General features: G+C 41.8%; 1 protein-coding gene across 2 annotated transcripts in view; it reads right to left on the bottom strand.

Moving 5' to 3' along the window:
* Nucleotides 1-4400: 4400 nt before the first annotated feature.
* Nucleotides 4401-19406, bottom strand: part of prkar1b (protein kinase, cAMP-dependent, regulatory, type I, beta) — a 60387-nt gene continuing 45381 nt past the window's right edge. For both annotated transcript variants that reach the window (XM_075453762.1, XM_075453763.1), the window contains 4 exons: nucleotides 17662-17722; nucleotides 15187-15308; nucleotides 6969-7050; nucleotides 4401-6814 (listed from right to left, as the gene is read on the bottom strand). In XM_075453762.1, coding sequence (XP_075309877.1) covers nucleotides 6642-6814; nucleotides 6969-7050; nucleotides 15187-15308; nucleotides 17662-17722 — 438 coding nt within the window. In that variant the 3' untranslated portion in view covers nucleotides 4401-6641. The remainder of the gene's footprint in view (nucleotides 6815-6968; nucleotides 7051-15186; nucleotides 15309-17661; nucleotides 17723-19406) is intronic.

Below are 19406 nucleotides of genomic sequence, written 5' to 3'. Positions count from 1 at the left end.
CAAAACCGAGGCGAGTCGGGGAGGCCTGGTCTCAGTGTTGTTACATGTATACATGTGAATTATTTACTTGTCGTCCAGCAGGAAATGAGGAACGATAACAAGCTTGGGAAAGAAAAGCAGAATAACAAACAGATGGTATCTCATCCCCTCCTTCATTTCTTACTTTCTCACTTCTCTCCATTTCTCAACTATTATTTTTTCTCATGTGTCCTTCATGAGGTTTAATTGAAAGACACCAGCAGGGAGACAGCGTATTCTCAAACTGAATTATTTCAAGGCCTTTCATTTGACTCATAACTTACTTATGAGTGAAAGTTGCTTTGTTAAGTTTCACACATCTTTCAAGAGAATGTGTTCACAGGTTTCAGGTGTCAGCACTCCTCAATTTTTCAAAGTTGCATCAACACTTTTTAAGCTCCAGAGAGACTCATTGCTTCAAGTAATGCTTCTAGAATCAGTGTCAGCTGAGGCTGGATTGCAAGTTTACAAATGGCAAATATCATTGAACCAATCATTAAATGCCAATTTTTTACAAAGAAGAATCTGTTGATCTGTATAGGTAATAATTTGTTATGGTGCAAAGGACTTCAACACTGGATTCAGCTCAAAAATGTGTCAGAAAACACAACATAAGAGGACTGAGGAGATGTGTCTGAAATATTCTTTTGTTTCGTTGTATATAATGAAAACTTGTTTCCAATGTTGTGTTTTCTGTTTAGCTGTTTATTTTAGTGTTTCTAAAATATTACATTTTTCTGTTTGGGTTGTTGTGCAGTCTGAAACCTAAAAGTGTGTTTTCTTTGGATGTTGGTGCATTTTAAGATTTCTTCTTGCTTTCTCTTTTTTCTGTGTGCATTTTATTTAAAAAAAACTATCCACAAGAGGCTTTTCAGTCTTGTAGGACTCCAGCGCTACAGCTTTTACTATAGAAACACATTAGCTCACCATGTGGTTATTTGGTTGTCAGCACATAGATGTGCTGCTTTTTAAGTGAGTCAGACCTTGTGATAATCTGCTGATCCAATTTTTGACTCTCTCTCTCTCCTCCTGACCTCATCTCCACAACGCCTCTCATCCCTAACCTTTCAATCCCATCAACCTCAATGTTGCTCAGCCACCTATGACCATGCCTGGGTGGTGGCCTTTGACCTGAGAGAATCGCCATTAGAGCTGAGAATCAGAAGAACATAAGTGGCGACCAGGCAGAGGAGATGCCACTGGACTGAGAGTTTTAGCCCAAGCAGGCTAAATCCTGCTATGGAGCAGTCAGGTCGCCGCACCAAATATATCTAGACAGTTGCATATCAAAGGCACAGGCTACTGCAGGCAGTTGGGGGTTGATTTTTCCTCCAGGCTGTGGGGATCATGAAGGAAAGAGAAAGCCGGGAGAATCAATGGAGGTTGGCAGGCATTTTAATTAGCCTGAATCTCTCCAGTCAAGGGGGGGGGGGAATGGTGCAAAGATGGCATCTGTGGGAACACAGAGAGCAAGCAAAGAGGACAGGAAATAAAAGAAGAAGATTTAAGGGAAATATAGAGGGGAGGTGACGGTCACACACCCAGAGGCTAGCCCAACTCAGACAGATCCAAATATTCTGCACCAAATATAATATCTTCTCATGAGACCATGGGCTGCTTTGTGGGGTTTTTGGATGCAACAAATACACATACAAACAGAAACATACACACCAAATTCCACCCAGCCAGCTTATCTCGTACATTTTTTGGCAGTTACTATATAAAATGTGGAATTTGGGGGGGATGCGCTTGAGAAGCCACCCTGTAAATGAGAAGGCAAAATGTTTCTATGGTGGGATAAATTCTTAAGCATTTATGTGGGTGGTTCTCAGTGGAATTCACTCAGGAGTACAATAGAAAACTTGAAGAAAGTATGTTTTAGGTTCACATCAGGGAGGCTAGAGCAGGATTCTTCACCTTCCTTTTCCTGTACGCTCATTGCCCCCCTCCACCTTCATTCTTTTTATTATTGTCCTTTACACCTCCTCCTTCTACTCCTCCCTAGTAGAAGTCTAGTCTAGACTCCTGACTATTTGAAAAGCAAAACACACCAGAGTTTGGTATGAAGGTGTTGTGGCAAGTAGCCGCAGCAGCGAGGTAAGAGAGGAAGGGAGTAGAGGTGATGTTGGTGTTAAGGTCATGGTTCCTCCCAGGTTCCTCCTGTTGCTCCTGCTTTCCATCTCTTATGCACCACTTCTGCTCTGAGGGCAGGAGAGTGAAGAGATGTTCAAACAGAGCCGAATCTCTGTGTTTACTCATTACCATCAGATTTAACTAGAATGTTTTTTACATATAAACTCTTTGAGACAAATATTTCTTGATGAGACCCTGGTGTGAACGTAGCCTAAATGTGTTGAAATCTTTTCCATCATATGTAAAACAAAAAAAAAAACTTTTTCAAAAAAGGCTTCAGTTCCATCTGTTTTGTGACTTGCTTTCTTGCTCTCTCTTTTTACCGAGTAGGAATTGTGACATTTATGTGGTCTGCAGTGGGCAAAGTATCAAAGCATAAGCACAAGTATACTTCACATCTTACCACCAGCTTCAATAGCTGATGCTGCAACACATATGCAACAGTTTTATAATAAAAAAAAACTAAGATGACAATTACTTTTTTTACATTGACTGTTGTTGACTAAATATTGGTGGATGGGCTTTTGCCAACTTGAAACGTGGGACGTATGAAGGTTTACCGGACAACAAAACATAAAGGACCTAAATGATAGAAAATAGTGACCTGAATTCAAAATTAGAGTGAAAACATGTATATGTTTGCATTTATTTTTTTGTGACACAATTCCATGGCTTTACCACTATTGGATACAACGCATTCCCTAGCCCCTTACCCTAAACCATAAGTATCACAACTGAATGCCAAACCCTAATGTTTACCCTAAACCGAACCATGACCTAATACTAAACCTGAAACTCAAACCAAGCCTTAACTTTCGTAAATAATTTTGTACCTGGGGGGGATTGCTGTCCCCACATTTAAAAAAAGTCCCCATTAGTTACTGTGCAGTCAGATTTTCAACCCCACCGTGTAGGAAATACACAAGCACACACACTTGCACAAACACACGCTCATGGTTCAGATGGCCAGCTTTCATTTAGTTAATTGCAGTGAGTATAGTGTTACAAATAGTATGTCTGTGAGACAGAGGAACAAGGTACAAACAAATTACAAGAAGATGGTACTTGCTCGGCCAGAACGTTGAGCCATGGTTTTGCTCAGTTGTCAGGAACATAGATAGAGACACACATATTCTGCACCTGCTATGGTTTAATCTTAAAATGCTTGCTGTTCAAGTTTACTTAAAATGTTGAGGAAAAAAAAATCATTCTTGCTTTTGGAATTAATTTTTTCTTCAGTGATTTTACTCATGGCCTGCACACTGTTAGCACTGTCACCAAGAAGGTTCCTGGCTGAAACCTTTCTGTGTGGAGTGAGGTGAGCACATTATCCCAGTGCATGCATGGATTTACTCTCCTGATACTGCGGCTTCCTCCAAAAGACATGATGTTAGGTCCATTGGTTATTCTAAACTGACCGTGGGGGTGAGTGTGCATGGTTGTTCGTCTCAATGTTGGCCCCCGTGAGGGGCTGGTGACCTGTCCAGGGTGTGCACAGCCTCTTGCCCTGTGTCAGCAGGGATTGGGCAGGAGGCAATGTGCAAGTAAGGTACGATGTATTTATGAAAAGTGCATTGTGAGATTTTTCTCTAGAAAATCAAAACAACCTAAATTAAAAAATCGAAATTTCTAGCACATAGAAAAGCGCTAACATTTTCACACACCTTGAGCGAGTTCAAGTGTGTTGGTGTATGAAGCAAATAGGTTTTATAGGTGAGACTGTGTGCATGTGTGGCAAGGGGAGTATTAAATCCAATGTCAGTGAGTTGGGGGCACATTCCTCAGTTGATTTAGCTGGCGTTAAGATGAAGAAGAATGTGTCAAAGCTGCAGAGACTTTAGTCCACTGTGGTTTAAACTGGCTGGGAGGAGCTCTCAGGCTTTCTGACAGCCCAGTTTGACGGATGACTGACACTTGGCTTAATGTGAGAAGGATGGAGAGCAGAGAACAGTGCAGGGGGAGCAGAGAGAGGCTGGAAAGGAGTGGAGGGGCCTGTAGGAAGAAATACGAAAAGTGTGATTGAAGAGGACAGTTTGCACTTTAGTGAGAGAAAAAGTAGATTAATGGACATGTAACATTTACGGGAGGTGTTAGTGTGGACTCAAAGGGCATGAGCTGAGATAAGGGAAAGAAAGAGAACTAAGTCCAGTCAGGAGAGGAGGAGATGATGCCAGGACCTGGGATAAACAGAGGGGAAAGAATGTGAAAAAGAGTCGCACATTAGAAAATAATGACTCAAATCAAAAGGATTTTAGAAGCTTATCTTTATTTGCCCAAGATGGTTTGATAGTTGAAAGAAAAAGATACACACGCACACACACGCACACGCACACAGAGAATACATAAAGACTCTTTTCCTTAAGGTCCCATTTACACATCAGTCGCTGGGTCAGTTGTGCAACTTTGACATATTGTAGATTAAAGAAAAGCAACACACGTTAATATGTTTTACTCTCTTATTTCCAACATAGAAGTGACGTCTTAAAAACAGCTAAATAAGACTACTGCATTGACCCAATATTACAAATTTTAAAGTGGTGCAAAAGCTAGTACTACAGCATCAGACAGAATCAGCCTAAAAGCATCAGATAAAATCTGTATGTGTTTGCGTTGAAGATTTATTTAGTCCTGAGACAGTGTAAGCATATTAAGTATAGTTGTGTATGTGTTTCAGACTCTGTGTGTGTGGACCGGACTGATAACACTACTGTGCCTTTGGAATACAACAGCTCACATCAGACTGAGCCGATTCAGGAAATAAAGAAAACTCCCACTGAAAAGAGCAACTTGTCAATTCATTTGACCAGCACGCACCACATACAGAAACTGTAAAATCTTAAAGGATTTCTTCCAAGATTTTGCATACTTTTCCTACTGTCAACTAATCTGATAGAATGGCTAAAACCAACTAGCATGTAATCCTACAAACAAGTATTTTCTGTGTATCAAAAGTCTGAATGAGCTCATTCCTCTGAGCCACAGTGCCACACTTAGGGACAAGTTCTTCATTTAGATAAAAATGGGGCTGATAGTCAATTAAGAAACAGCTCCACGACTAATAGCATGGATCACTTTCACTCCATTCATAGAGCTGGTGCCTTGATATCCCATTTCTTAATATTGAGAAACTGTGTGGGACCCAAAACAAAGACGGAGTTAACTTCAATGTTTTACACTCTCCACTGCAACTTCTCACCATTAGGGTTCACAAACAGGGTGTGGAACAGTGGGCAAAGCAGAACTAAACAATAAAAACACAACGGGTCATTTCACTAAACCTTTGTCCTTACATCTTTTCATGGATAAAGATGGGAGTGGATATCAGGCTTGTTCCTGTATGAACAATTTCATACTAATTGAGATTTTTTTAAAATTGACTCCAAACTTGTATATCTTTGCCTTTATACTTTAAGCAGCCCCACACACCACGAGCTGGGAATTGTTTGTGTTTATTTTCCTCAGGATTTGCAGCAGCCTCTAACTTACAGGAATTATTCTCAACAGACTCAAAGTTGTTTCCATAATTAGTCCGTGGAGTTGGCCTTCATAGCTCTTGGAATTAAGAAACCCAGTGCAGTGATGTGTCAAAGCTTTTAGATAGCAACTGAGCCCAATGGAACAGATGAGCTATATGGTGCTTTGGATGCAAAGACAATACATTCTTAGTAGGATCAATTCATGGTTGGCTTTTTGTCTTCTCAGGAAATCTGTTAACAACCGGAAAAAAGCAAAGCGATCGACCAATCAAGCATTTAATCATTTCAACATACGACTACCTTTAAAAACTCCCCAACTGGTGTCAGCAGCAAACGTATTTTTAAAGCAAATAATGCAACTAAAAAGGTAATAAAATAAAATAAAAAAACAGCCAAGAAATTATTGAACTTTATATCTTTACGGCTACAACACATTTTAGGGAACAGAGGTCTGTGTGGTGCGGGTTTGATATGATCTAGAAATGATACCACGCACAGCCAAAAGAGGGAAAAAAAAAAAAGGCAAACAACAGCCAGCGAGCAAAGAAATGTGTAGTCACCTCATCATGCTGTACGTAAACATGACTTTACTTCCTCCGTGTTTCCTGAATTTATTCATACCCTTCATAAATTACTTTAAAGTGCAAACATCATTCTTCGTCAGTCTTGCTTGCATCAGATAAAGTTGACACACTGGATGCATGGCTCATTCACATTATATCCCGAGTTAAATTATCCCTAGCCTTGCTCTGATTTTTACACCTCTGCATGTTGTTTTGGACATAAAGCTACATGACAGCACATATCAAGTCAAAGTGCAGGAGGTCAAAATAAAGAAATGCGCAAAAATGGAAAGAAAGGTAGGAAATGAGCATTCTGTTATCATGGATGTAAAATCCATGTTCTTCAGCCCACATCCTCACACCCCATATCCCACCCAATCATTAAAACTCTGATGCTGATGTTGCACACCCCTGCTGGTGGGGCCCCGGGGGGGGGGGAGGGGCCGACATGTCACACAGTGAGGGAGATGAAGCTGTTGTATCTCTGGATGTTCCTCTTGAGGATCTCTGAGCACGGCCCAAGAACGCGCTCAAAGCGGGGCCTGTCCAGCTTCACACACTTGAGGGGTCCGCGGGCGACGACAGTGGCTGCCCTGGGACGGTTCAACAGCAGGGCGATCTCACCTGGGTGAAGAGGGAGGACGAGGGAGAGGTTTAATGTCAGTCAGTGTGCTCCAAATCTGTTCATGGGTTCAATCAAACTGGGATACTAATATTAAATATTTTTTTCTCAAACGGTGCCAAGCCGGGGAGAGCAAAATGCTTAGAGGACACAAACCAAAGTAGTCGGAGGGTCCGAGGCGTCCAACCTCCACATACTCCTCGTTGTCAGACCTGCGCTGCAGAACAGAGGCTATTCCCTGGACAAAGAAACCAAAAAGAGACAGTTGAGTGAAACCAAGGAGACACAGAGGCAAAAAGAAAGAACAATATGAGAACGAGAGAGGGGGAAAAAACAGGATGTGTGCGTAAAAAAGGCAGGGGTGGGGTGGTGGTGGGGCAGTTATTTAGGAAGGGACTGAAAACCATCAGGAGGATTAAGTTGAGGAGAAATTCCTTTGCTTTATAAGAACACAGGTGCACAGGATTTAGTCCTCTTTTCTGAGGGGCGGGCACCTGTTGCTTGGGACGTACATGAGTAGAAACACAACCATTTATCCCATGAACGACTGTGATAGAAAAATCAATTAGCTCCGCTCTCTTTTCTCCGGAGTACAATAAATACAAACATCTAAGCAAATTAGAGGCTGAACCAATTCCTCAGTGTCTCCATCACATAATTCCCCTTTTCACAATTTACCCATTAAATCGAAACAACTGAATTGCCCAAGAGTGTGTGCGCTCCTGCCCCCGAATGACCCCGGAAAGCTGCTGCGCTTTTGCAGAAACACAACAGTCTGCTCTAATACCACGTTGCTAATGGATCATTGTCATTTTGCATTTCCAAACACACACCAAAGAAAACACACACACACAAAAAAAAAAAAAAAACACGACAGAAACCAACAGCTGACATCTTCTGAAGAGACTAACTGGACTGCATGATCAGCCATGCTACGCATATTACCATCCAGCGGTTGTTGTTGTGGGGATGTGTGGATGTGTGAGTCATCTAAAAACTGGAAGGGGGGAGAATGGAGGGAATATGCTTTCCATTCACACTGCCCAACAGATGACTACAGGTTATGCTGTCAAGTTTTGCAGCTGTTGACAAACCTCTTGAGTGTGCATGAGAATATGTTTGAATATTTACTTTTCCATGAGAACTACAAGACACGTGCAGTTGTACTTGATGCCATACAGTGTATGCTCAAATGAACCAGTACCTGCCATGTTTTGCGTGCATTTGTGCAGACAGGTAGAGTATATACTCTCAGTGCCGACGTTGGCATTTAAAAGCTGCTGTAATTGATGACAGGTAAGAATACAGCAGGGGAACTTCCCAGCTTGTCTTGGATCACTTCATATACCAGACTTGACCATTCCAGCAATCTCTCACTGTTTCTAATCCTTCTCTGCTCTCTCTACTCCTTGTGCTGACTTGGCTAATAATTCTAAATATGAATATCATGAGCTTTAATGAGAACCCCAAAGCTGCCAGGAACTCACTGCAGAAAGACAAAGGTGAGACTGTGTTTCAGTGAAAGGGATGTGTGTGACTTTGTGCGAGTGGGTGAGTTGGTGCTCGAAATGAGCTGTGGAGAGGTGTGGAGGGGGTATCATTCGAGTAAAGAGTACTGTGTGAGTGTCCTTTCCAAATTGTACCTGGACAAACTGTGCCGTGATGCAATTACCTCATCGGCATGACACAGATCGAGCTCTCAAGTATGGGGTCTCCCGACTGCTTTAAAATAGTGAAGTGGAGATAGAGACTGTAGGTGATTGTACCTGAGGGTCATGTAATGAGTGCAGGGTTTACTGACTTATTTGCAGCCCTTTTAATTGTATATAGAACTTAAAACAAATATAAAGAACTAAATGCATTTTTTAAAAAGCTACACGTCCACACTACAGCAAGCAGTGAGGTTGTGGTTGTTCCTCTACAGATGTGGCGTGTTGAGTCTGACTTCTCCCTGTGCAAAGTCAATTACTGCAACTTTAAGCCCAGTGAACCCAGAATCTGAAGATATAACACACATAAAAACACTGTTTGAAGATAAAAATATGACACAGAAAAAGAAATGTTTTCATACCACTGGATCATTCCTATTTCCTGCTCTGGGGTTTTCCTTCCCATCTCCAACTAACTGTATGGTGTTGCTTTAAATATTTGACCAAATTAGAGTGTAATGCTCTTTTTTTTTTAAACATTATGAAACATTAAAAATATACAGCAAAGCAAATCCTGGTCTGAGATAGTATGCAGGCACATTAGATACAGCTTGCAAAAACATACAGTATTTTCATTTTCTGCTATAGTTGTTTACTTTCAATTGAACTCTTTGTACACATATACACGCAACATTTGCACAGCTCTTAAAGGTCTACTGGAAAGTGTGTGTGTTCCCTTGTGTGTATTTGTGTGTGGGTTTTAGTGTAATTGAATTTGGCAGCCATGAAATTTGTCTGAGTAGTCCTGGCAATCAAACAGCAGCCAGTCTCAGCACCTGGACTGATCACTGAGATAAGAGACTGACTGCATCTCTGCTCTGGGTAATAATTCTGTTCTATGCTACTGTTTCACTCTTTAGGAGCATGCCTTAAAGAAAAGACGGCTGTTTCAGCCTTCTGGTAAACTAAAATTCCTGCCACAATGTTGAACTGGATGGCTTTCATACCACACTTGACTATTATATTGGTTAGAGTAAAACAAATGTAATTAAAGCTTCACAGCCTGAGCATTCCCTCAGTGTCATCAACTCTTTTTTCTTTAATTTCTCGCTGTTTGTGTTCCTGTTTTTCTTTTTTCCTCTGGTTTAAATTGTGGTTATTTCTGAACCTGGACCTTGATTTGACGCATACAGGGGGCCGTGATTTTTTTTTTGCCACTGACAGCCCAAATTGTTATTTCATTTATTTGATGGCATAAGGGACTGCAACAGAGATTTGTCTAACACGCAACCCAAGTTTCCCTCAATGAAAAGCCTCTGAAATCTCTGTGGAGGTCAACTGTGTCAGGAAGAAAAGCGTGTGAGTGAAAGGAGAAAAGAACGCAGGGACATTACAGAGCTGGAAAATACTGGAAGATGTAACTTATAATAAAGTATCTAAAGGGGTTTGCGCACTTCCGGATAGTGTTTGGAAAAAGGATGAACAGGTCTGGGACAAGCTGAAGTGACTAATTGTCCTTCAAATGGTTGGAAACACCCCTGTGGGCACACTGCGCCTCCAAGTGTCAGCTAAATTAGAGAGAAAATCCCACTCCAAAGCACCTGCTCCTGATGTAAACTGTTGCTCAGAGAAAGCTGTTGCTCACATGTCGGAATTTCAAGTTATTATGTCGAGCTGCCATAATTTCACCCAAAGGAAGGATAACATCAACACTTTTACTTTGATGCTGAGAATTGCCCCTCGGAATAGACTTTTCTTGGCTAACTGTCATGACATTTGAACACTTTCAAACATTTTCTCCCTACGGATCATTTAGACCCTAAAATATGGGAAAATAATGTAAAGAAAGAGGCTGCAGATGAGAAAAACTATTATTAAATCATTCTTGGCCTGAGCGTAAGCTACGTTTGTTGAATGTCAAACTGCATCTTTCCTCTCAGTTCTGTAGGGACATGATGAACTGAAGATAAAAAGCTGGTGGTGCTAAAAGTCTAGTCCAAATTTTCACATCTGCCATCGTTTTTCGTCACTTCGAGATCTCTCTTGAGGTCATAATTCATTCACAGAGGCTGTCTCTATAGCACTTTCTCCTAATGTCCTACTTTGTTTGGACAAACGTTTCTACATCAGTCAAGCACAAACTTTTTTTTTGCAATATTCAGACTCTTACATTTCTGGCACTGCAGTTTGGGTGACAAAAAAACAGCCCGAGAGAGATGTGAATGGGGAGGGAATAAGGTGGAAGGGGCACTGAGACTTCTGTGTTTACAACCCCGGGAATACTCTCCTTTCCATTCATGTCCAAACAAAGAGAGTGAGACAGTGCAGCACCACAACTACAGTAGTTCATTCTTGAACTGGCCTCATCCAGTGTGGTCCAGATAACCATCTCATACTGTACCACCCCAGTAGTAGTACTCTGCTCCACAGATATTTCATTTATAAACATTGGAGAGCTTCTCCTGCCCGTCATAGAGTGTGCAGGCCTAACAATGAAAGACAGCAGTGGAGGTCAGGCAAAGAAAGCAAAACAAACAGAGAGCATAACTGAATGAGAATCAAGCAGCAGAGCCACAGCGAAAAGGATACTGTGAGCCAATTAAAGCAGCCGCAGCGAGTCATCTGTCCCTCAACTGATACTTAATCACTGGCTAAAGTCCTTAAAACAAAATGCACATTCACATCCATTTATATGCATCAATACTTAAACAAATACAACCCAGGCAGGGCGTAATGCATCAGCTGTGTGTGTGTGTGTGGGGGGGGGTGACAAGTCAAAATGTAACATGTTGCATGTATGACAACTGCCGTGGAATGACAAAAAGCTCCGAGAAACAGAGACAGGGGCACAGGCAGAGATGAAGAAAGGTGATATCCGGAGTAGCCTGTTCATGGGGCCACCCAGCACCAGTGTCTGCACCTTCTCATTCAAACACCAACACACACACACTGAGCTCACTTAGGAAACACTGCAGCATTACTCACAAAATGTGTTCTCTCACATCTGCACAGAAGCCTGAGGGTTGCTCTAAAAAGGACTCAAAAATGGTCCAACTCAGTTAAGACCTGTTAATCTTTAACTTCCTTCTTGGGCCTGCATTTTTTCACTCGGATAAAAAAAACAACAAAAAAAAAACAACAAAAAAAAAAAACGACTTAATTCATTAACGGCATCGATTCTCAGTCTATAAAAGGAGGGCTTAAATTCCATTAGCTAAATTGAATTTCAGCAAATACTTGTTGGGTCCAGGGAAACATCAGGAAACGTACTACAGACAATCCACACAGGGGCCCTTTAGAATGAGTCAGTGTGATTAGTTTGGTGTGAGGTTAGAAGACAAATAGGAGATAACTCATAATGTAGTGTTTAGACTGGTGAAAGGAAGAGATTAGAGTGAATACGTGTGCAAAGAGGATGACAAGACAAACATCGAGCAGGAGAATACATGAAGTCACATGAAGCGTGTCATTTGGACAAATACCTCAAATCAGACTGCTTTGACAGACAAAAAAACCCCCCAAAATCTTTATTTTAACATCAGTGATATGTGACCTTAATCAAATTAGATAAAGAATAATAATAAGTGCTTCTTTAAAAGGATGCCACATTATAACCAGTGCAGGTGATGTTTTAGACAGCATCTAAAATGATCATGTTTAATGGTGAATTACTTGTAGCAGTCGAGCGACAGTTGGACCTATACAAAACATCCCCATGTGCAAATGATGAATTAGGTCTCACAGCAGTAACATAACTCATTCATTTGGTCCGTCATTTCAAGCTTTTAAACAACAGATGGTTTCAAACTTACAGTATCACTCATTTAGGAGGTTGTTTGCAGAATGAAGAAAAACACAAAACAGCTAACGGGGATTGTATGAACAACATACAGATGTGAGTGAACCCCTGACAGTTTGCAAACATGCAAAGAATGAGCTTTTCTGGAATCTCCTTTACACTCATATTTAGGTTTTAACATTCGCCGCACATCTCTGCCCGGGAAAGCCTCAGTCTGATTGAAACAAAACAATCAGTCTGTACATCACTACACCACATTTCAGAACTCACTGACTTTCTGCAAGTTCCTCCCCATCCTTTACATTTCATTTCAAGGCAACAGTGACATAGCTCGAATGTATGACACATGTGAAGGAGTGTGCATGTTGTGCAATTATGGGTATGAGCAAAGAGGTGAGAAAGAAGTAAAAATCAATAGGAGTTGATGTGAAAGAAAGTCTCCGTGGCCCCAGAGCCTGTAAAGGCTTGTTTCTACAGTGTGAGAAAAAAAAAAAATGTAAACATGTCACTTTTCATTAGGGCCTCATTCCTCCCGCCTGGCCAAAAAAAGCGATGTCTTTATACCCCCCTTTTGTTAATCTTCCCCATCAGCAGCATGTAATTAGTGATTGTGGGGTTATCTTCAGCTGATCCACCAAAACCGCAGAAAAAGCAAAAAAAAAGGGGAAAAAGAGGCAGATTAAGACAAAGGGTTGGAGAGAGGGGATAAGAGAAATGGGAGAGCCTGACATCTTGGGCTTACGTACAATAATAATCAGAGAAAAAACAAAATAAATAAATAAAAGGTATGTGCATAAAGAGGAGTCACAAGATGAGAGGATAGGGAGTGCTATAACTCACACTTCCAAAATCCTCCTTTCCCTCTTTACTTGTGGTCCTCCGCTCTACCCACAAGTCCCTGCCCTCTTTGACTCATCCTTCTCTTTCTCTGTCTCTGTCTCTCTCCCTCTCGTCTCCCTCCCAGGAGGCTGGGTCTCCTGACCCCGTGTGAAAGTCAGCAACACACATTCCACCACAGTCCAGTCTGCTCTGGGAAAGTCGGGCTGCCTGAGACATGAGGTTAAAGAAAGAACTGAACAGCTACTGGTGCAAAAGTAGGTGGTTAGAAAAAAGGGGACACACGTGGTGCAGGAGGATTCACGAAAGCGAAACTTTATTGAGCCTTGTTTAAGACATCCTTTGTACGAAGTAAGAGTTGCTACTTCTCCTTGAAGATGAGAGTGTGATAAAGTCACAAACTAGATCATTTTAGCTGCCTACAACAACTGAATTCAGGTCTTTCTTTTCTTTTTGGCTCCTCATCCATCCTGTGATTCCTAGATTATTCTGCATATTTTACAGGTTTTTTTCTTTTCATTCCATCTCTGGGATCTACAAAGTCTCAGTCTGATGAGTCATGCACTGCTGATTCAAACGCTTGTGTCCGAACTGGCTTTCTAAAAGTATTTCTGCAGTTTCATTCAGACGCATCAGACTTGGCCGACACTGATAAGAGAATGTGAGGTTTGCGGGAGATGTACACAGCTCAGTCTAAAAATATTTTGACAACGGCAGTCTATTTTGTCTACGATATTAAAGTGCAGACCTTTAGCTTTAAACAGAGCTTTTGATGCAACAAATCATTTTTCAGCAGTAAAATGTATTTTAAAATCTATGTGCATAGTGTTCATAGTGATGTTGTGATGTTGATGCGTCTGACGGTTTGTTCTGGTATAACAAGCTGTTTGCGGGGTCTTATGTTAATGAAATGTATTCTTATACAGTGTTTTCAAATTGCCCTCTGTCCCAGAAATGTCCTTTGTGGCCACAATGGATGGCATTCCCTAAGAATTAGGATTTCTTGCTTTATTTTGAGGGAGTTTACACAATCAGTGTAGGGAGTTTAAACTCATTTCATACTTACATCCTGCCAACATATCTTTATGCTCCTCCAGGGCTGTTCTTCAGCTGTTCTCAGTTTGTGCTTGTTTTGTCTACAGGCTGATTTCCCAGCGAGTGAAACACATACTACGATCTGCACCTTTTACACACTGAGCTGTCTAGAAAAGTCAGAACGGGAGATTTTATTTTATAACAATTGCAGTTCTGGTCTTTTGAGCAAGGTTAGAGGAAATAAACATACAAAAAAAAAAAACCTCCAATATGTCAGTGTGCACATACTTGGAGAAAGAATGTAAATTTGGAAGGAGGCATTCCAATGAGAGTGAAAAGATGGATGAAAGACGGACGAAGAAGAGAGGAGGAGTGTTGTGCCGGAAAGGCACAGGTGAGGAGAGAAAATTGGGGTGAGTCAATATGGGGGTAAGTACTGATAGATCACTCAACACACATAAAATTCATCTCTGGCTCAACCACTCCTAAGCACTGGATCAAACCACTGCTCACAGGGACTACTGATGCATACAGCTGGACAGATGTAGTGATTGACAGACAGAGTGACAATGCAAGAAATTCAGCTGTCAAGTAAGTCTGAAAATAAGAGAGGAAGGGAGGAAGGGAGGAAGGGAGAGGAGATTGTGCCCCATCCAGACAGAACCATCTTGACTTGACCTGGGTAAAAGCCGTACAAGTATGGAGTTAATCAAAAGTGTGTTAGCATGACGGGCAGGGGGCCCTTCACGAAGCCAAACCAGGGGCCCCAGCTCCACAAAGCCTGCAGTGTTCGGGGGACAATTCTTTGCAGAAGAGTCGTGGTTGAGGGCTGGAGAAGGCAGTCTGTCTGCTGGTGGCAATAAATTGGAATCAGTTCCGATGTCAGCAAAGCACCCGCCTACATTTCTGCATGATGACATGTACGTCAACCCTAACAGCCCCCTGATGACATGTACAAAGACCTAGGTCCAATATGTCAGCACTTACAGCTTACAGGAAATGTGACAGGATGGGAAAATGACCCCACATACTGCTGTGGCATGACAGAGCTTACCTCTGTAATGATGAAGAAATCATCACCCGGCTCCCCCTGCACCACAATCTTCTCTCCATCTTCAAACTGAACAGGCTCCAAAGCATCAGCTACAGTCAGACGCTCCCACTTATCCAAAGACTCTGTGAATGGACAACAGATCACTGAAAACAATCTGTTCTAATAACAAGGGCCAAAGCAACAGCAGATGCACAAACTATCAGTTTCTGTTCATGATCTCAATGGTTGCTCCTGCAGTCAACTGGTGGGCTACATTCATCTCAGGCTAACTCAGTCATTCATCAGGAACCATTACATCTCAGTTCTTCTGACATCTCCCTCATTTCATGGAGGCCCGCAGAGCTTAAACACCTTGAGCTCTAAATCTGCTGACCCTGGATTGTGGTGACAGAGATATCTTTTATCCCGAAGACAGTCGAGTATCCTTTACTCTGGGTAAACTACCGTAGATAAGATCACCCAGTGCCTGGTAAAGTGAATATGTTCAGGTTTAATCTAAACCAGTGCATGTGGACTGAGAAAGAATGATGTTGCTTTTATAACCAGTGACTTCAAAGATCAAATTGCACGTTATTTATATTTAATATTCCACTTCCACAACCATGTGGAACGGAGCATGAACTAAACGATAAACATATAAGAGCCTGAGGAAAATCTTCATATTTCCTCAAAGATCACAAATATTTAAACTTCCCTTAAACGAACACAGATATCACATTTGCGAAGGAGTTGTGACAAAACATGTAATAGTATCTCATTTCCTTTTTTTTTTTTCATTTGTCTATTTATTCTTTGAGACTTTGTAGATCTTCAGAGAAAGCCAGCCGATCTCTTTAACCATCCGACCACAGGCACACTGAAGTCTTAAACCCATATTTTTTCTAGAAGCTCTCTGGTTATTCCACAGAAACTAAAGCACATGTTGTCACACATCTTACTGGAGCACAACTTTGTCATCTGAAGAAATTCAAAACAACACAGAATGAATTATTAAAGGAAAAGAATAATTGTATATCTCTACGTAGCAGTTTTTCTAATGAGCTTGTCTTCTTTCACACTTCAGCAGATTACTTTGGGCTAATCTTAACAGTCTATACATCTACACGTGGAATGCGTCTTATCTGCAGTGAAAACACTCATCATCCTCAGCTTTGTCTAGATGAAAAGATGATTCATTGTTTTGATTTGACTGAGACACGAGTTAGAGGTGTAAAACTACGGCTGGATCTCTTAGTCTGGAACCATTGTCTCCTGAGGTGCTCAGTAACTGAGCCTAGTGTGTCTATTCGTGTGTGTGCATATAAATGTGTATGTATTTAGGATCAACTAAGATAGGCCTGACGATTTGGAGGTGTCCAGTGTCCCCTCTGGTGGGGCCGTGGTGTCTGCCTGAGCCAGATGGATGTCTTCTGTCTGGCTGCAAGCTAAAGGCGGCAGGTCCCACAGAGCTGATCCTGAACGGCAAGGCAAGTAACGTGATACACAAATGTCCTGACTAAAGAACCAACATTTTACGCTTGATCGAGCCTGCACCCACTTAGGTCACCTTGTTGCACACATACATAGTAAACACCCAGGGAACTGGGATGTTGAAGCCTGTTGGGTGACAAACAACAAAGTTGTTTTTTTTTTCGACGTTCTCTCTGCGACATCAAGGGCATGTACCCAATTTCGTGGCTATCTCAAAAATCAAAGACAAACAAAAACACCTCCGCCCCCTACCCCTCCTCCAATTCAAAGAGGCAGAGCAGAGAGGCAAAGCTGCAGAAAGAGGAATGAAGAGCGCTAAAGCACTTCGACGAGGGAGGCGGGTGTTTGAATGCAGGCCTCAACAAGGCTGTCAAGAAGGGAGCTGCGGAAGAAAGGAGGTGAATGAAAGGAGAGTGGACCTCAGAGACGTTCTCCCAAGACCTGAATTGAGTGTATGTGTTTACTCACCCAGCTAATAACTCTGTACAGGGGGCATGGCCTCACTCTATACACCGCACACACACGATCAAGTGGAAAGGGATGAGATGTCAGTTCCAATTGCAACTCAATTTGAGAGTCTGAATGAATCTCTCTCGCCATCCTTCCAAATCCAGTGGCCTGTGTAGGCTGATGTTAACCAAATTCCAGTGGGAAAGAGAGGCTTAGCTTAACACCCTATTCTTTAATTGTCCACAGAGAGGCATTGCAGAGTGTGACTGGTTTACGCACAAACAGTATGAGCAGATTAGGAGTGTACTCAGCTATGGGCCTTGTGTGACAACGTGTGCCTGTGTTTATGCGGGCTAATCTATGGTATACGTTGATATGACTGCCTGCACTTTGGACTCTTTGACCTATTTGAAATCAACTTATATCATGGAATACAAATGCAAGCAGGCTCACACTTTAACATGTTCATAAGTGGAGAAACACACAGAAATACACTCACAGACAAGCACATACTTCATCCGTAGATGATACTGTTTGATGAACCTGCACACTTACCAAGGATGGAGACTTTGCTGAGGAACTCTTCATACATCTTTCTCTTTCTCAGAGTGCTCCCCTATAAAACAAACACAGGAAGCACATTAACCGTTTGCCACACTCTTTTGCATGGTAATGCTGCAATTCTACGGGCTTGTGGTTACTCTTCTGCTATAGTCATTTAAGACAATTCAACAAAACGTTGCAATCTAGCTTTTTTATCTGTCTCTGACTGGTAGGTAGGTAGGTTTGATTTATTGTATAATATGGGCAAGTTTTACAAATCTCCTGCTTTCACCTTAAAAAGTTTTAAAGGTCACCAAAATGATGTTTTTTGAACATTCTCGCAAGTTTAAAATCCACGCTTGTTTTTCATTACAGAGTTAGAACCGAGCCTGAGATGCATTTTCTGTTGGCTTTTTTTAATCTGATTTTTTTTTTGAAGATTCTTGCAATTTTTTTACACTATTCTTGCTCGTTCAGTGGTCCTTTGTCATCTTTCAGAGAAGAAATGTGTTTGCCGTCGCTGACTTTAAGGCTAACTGCAAATGAAATATATGGCACAGCCACATACCAACTGTACAAAATGAAACTAGAGTACAAGATAATTTGTGATGAACAGATCATAGTTCACCGGGCCATGCTTATGGAGGTATGTATGAGATATGTGGAAATGTTGCGTGTGTGTGTCTGTGTGTGTGGCCCACCCCACCCACCAGGCAGGGGGCTTTCCCCTCTCTGCCTTTGCCATGAAAATCAGGTGCTTCCTGACAAGTCTAGACCCAGAGGACCCCTTCCCTTACTGCACTTCTCCCTCACTGCACAGCACCACTTGGAGTGAGCGGGGACAGAAAGAGAGAATAAACCAGTGAGGAGAGACGATCTTGTCCGCCCTGTGTCTGCCTTTGCATATGGAAGTGATATATGGAGGCTTGGTGTGTCTTCAGTGCAAAAGTGCCTGAGTCCCGCTGCTGCCTCTAATTTCATATAATTTCACATTTTGTCTTAAAAGGGGAGAAAATCTTCCCAAGTGAGTCGATGTCAAACTCAGAATTGTAAACAACTTGATTAAAGGAATTCTAGCCTGCGCTGCCTCCCCCCTGAGTAAATGACTCGAGTGTGTGTCTGTGTGTGCAGGCAGTGCATGCAGTCTGTTTTTAGTTCTGCCACTTATGTTTCTCTGCGGGGACCAAACTTGCTCATTACGCGAACAAATACACCTTCAAACTCAGACGCACGACCTCTACACAAAACTTACAGAGCTTAAAGGCTTATCGTGCGTACATAACAATAAATTATGCAGCAGGCCTGACTGCTGTGACTGCAGCAGGTAGGGCTGGGTACGCCATATCAACAATGAAGGGGTTCACTGGAGTTGATGGAAAGCAAATGATGCGTTTCAAAATTTCGGAATCATAAATTTTAAGTTAACATGTATTTAGTCGATGAACATCATTTTTCTCGTTGCATTCTTCTTTATTTGTATCTGTCTTTATCTGTCCTGTCTACTTGGGAGGGCCTGAGCACATGTGTCATGTATAAAAATCTCCCTCTCCTCCTGGCCCTAATGTGTTCACTCCTCTTGTGGTTAAAGATGAACCAGCCTCTTTGTCTGTTTGCTGTCTTTGAGCTCGATTCTTCAAAGACTCGAGGTGTGGAATGAAGCCAGACTAAACCAACTGTACCTTACGCCCCGGCTCTATCACCTTCATCTCTGTCCAATATGAAACAGCAACTCCCACAACCTTCACTGCTCTTCATTT

Source organism: Odontesthes bonariensis, chromosome 21 (assembly GCF_027942865.1).
Source record: "Odontesthes bonariensis isolate fOdoBon6 chromosome 21, fOdoBon6.hap1, whole genome shotgun sequence".
Taxonomy (NCBI): domain Eukaryota; kingdom Metazoa; phylum Chordata; class Actinopteri; order Atheriniformes; family Atherinopsidae; genus Odontesthes; species Odontesthes bonariensis.
Note: the sequence above shows the minus strand (reverse complement) of the source record. Positions and strands in the feature narration are given on the sequence as shown.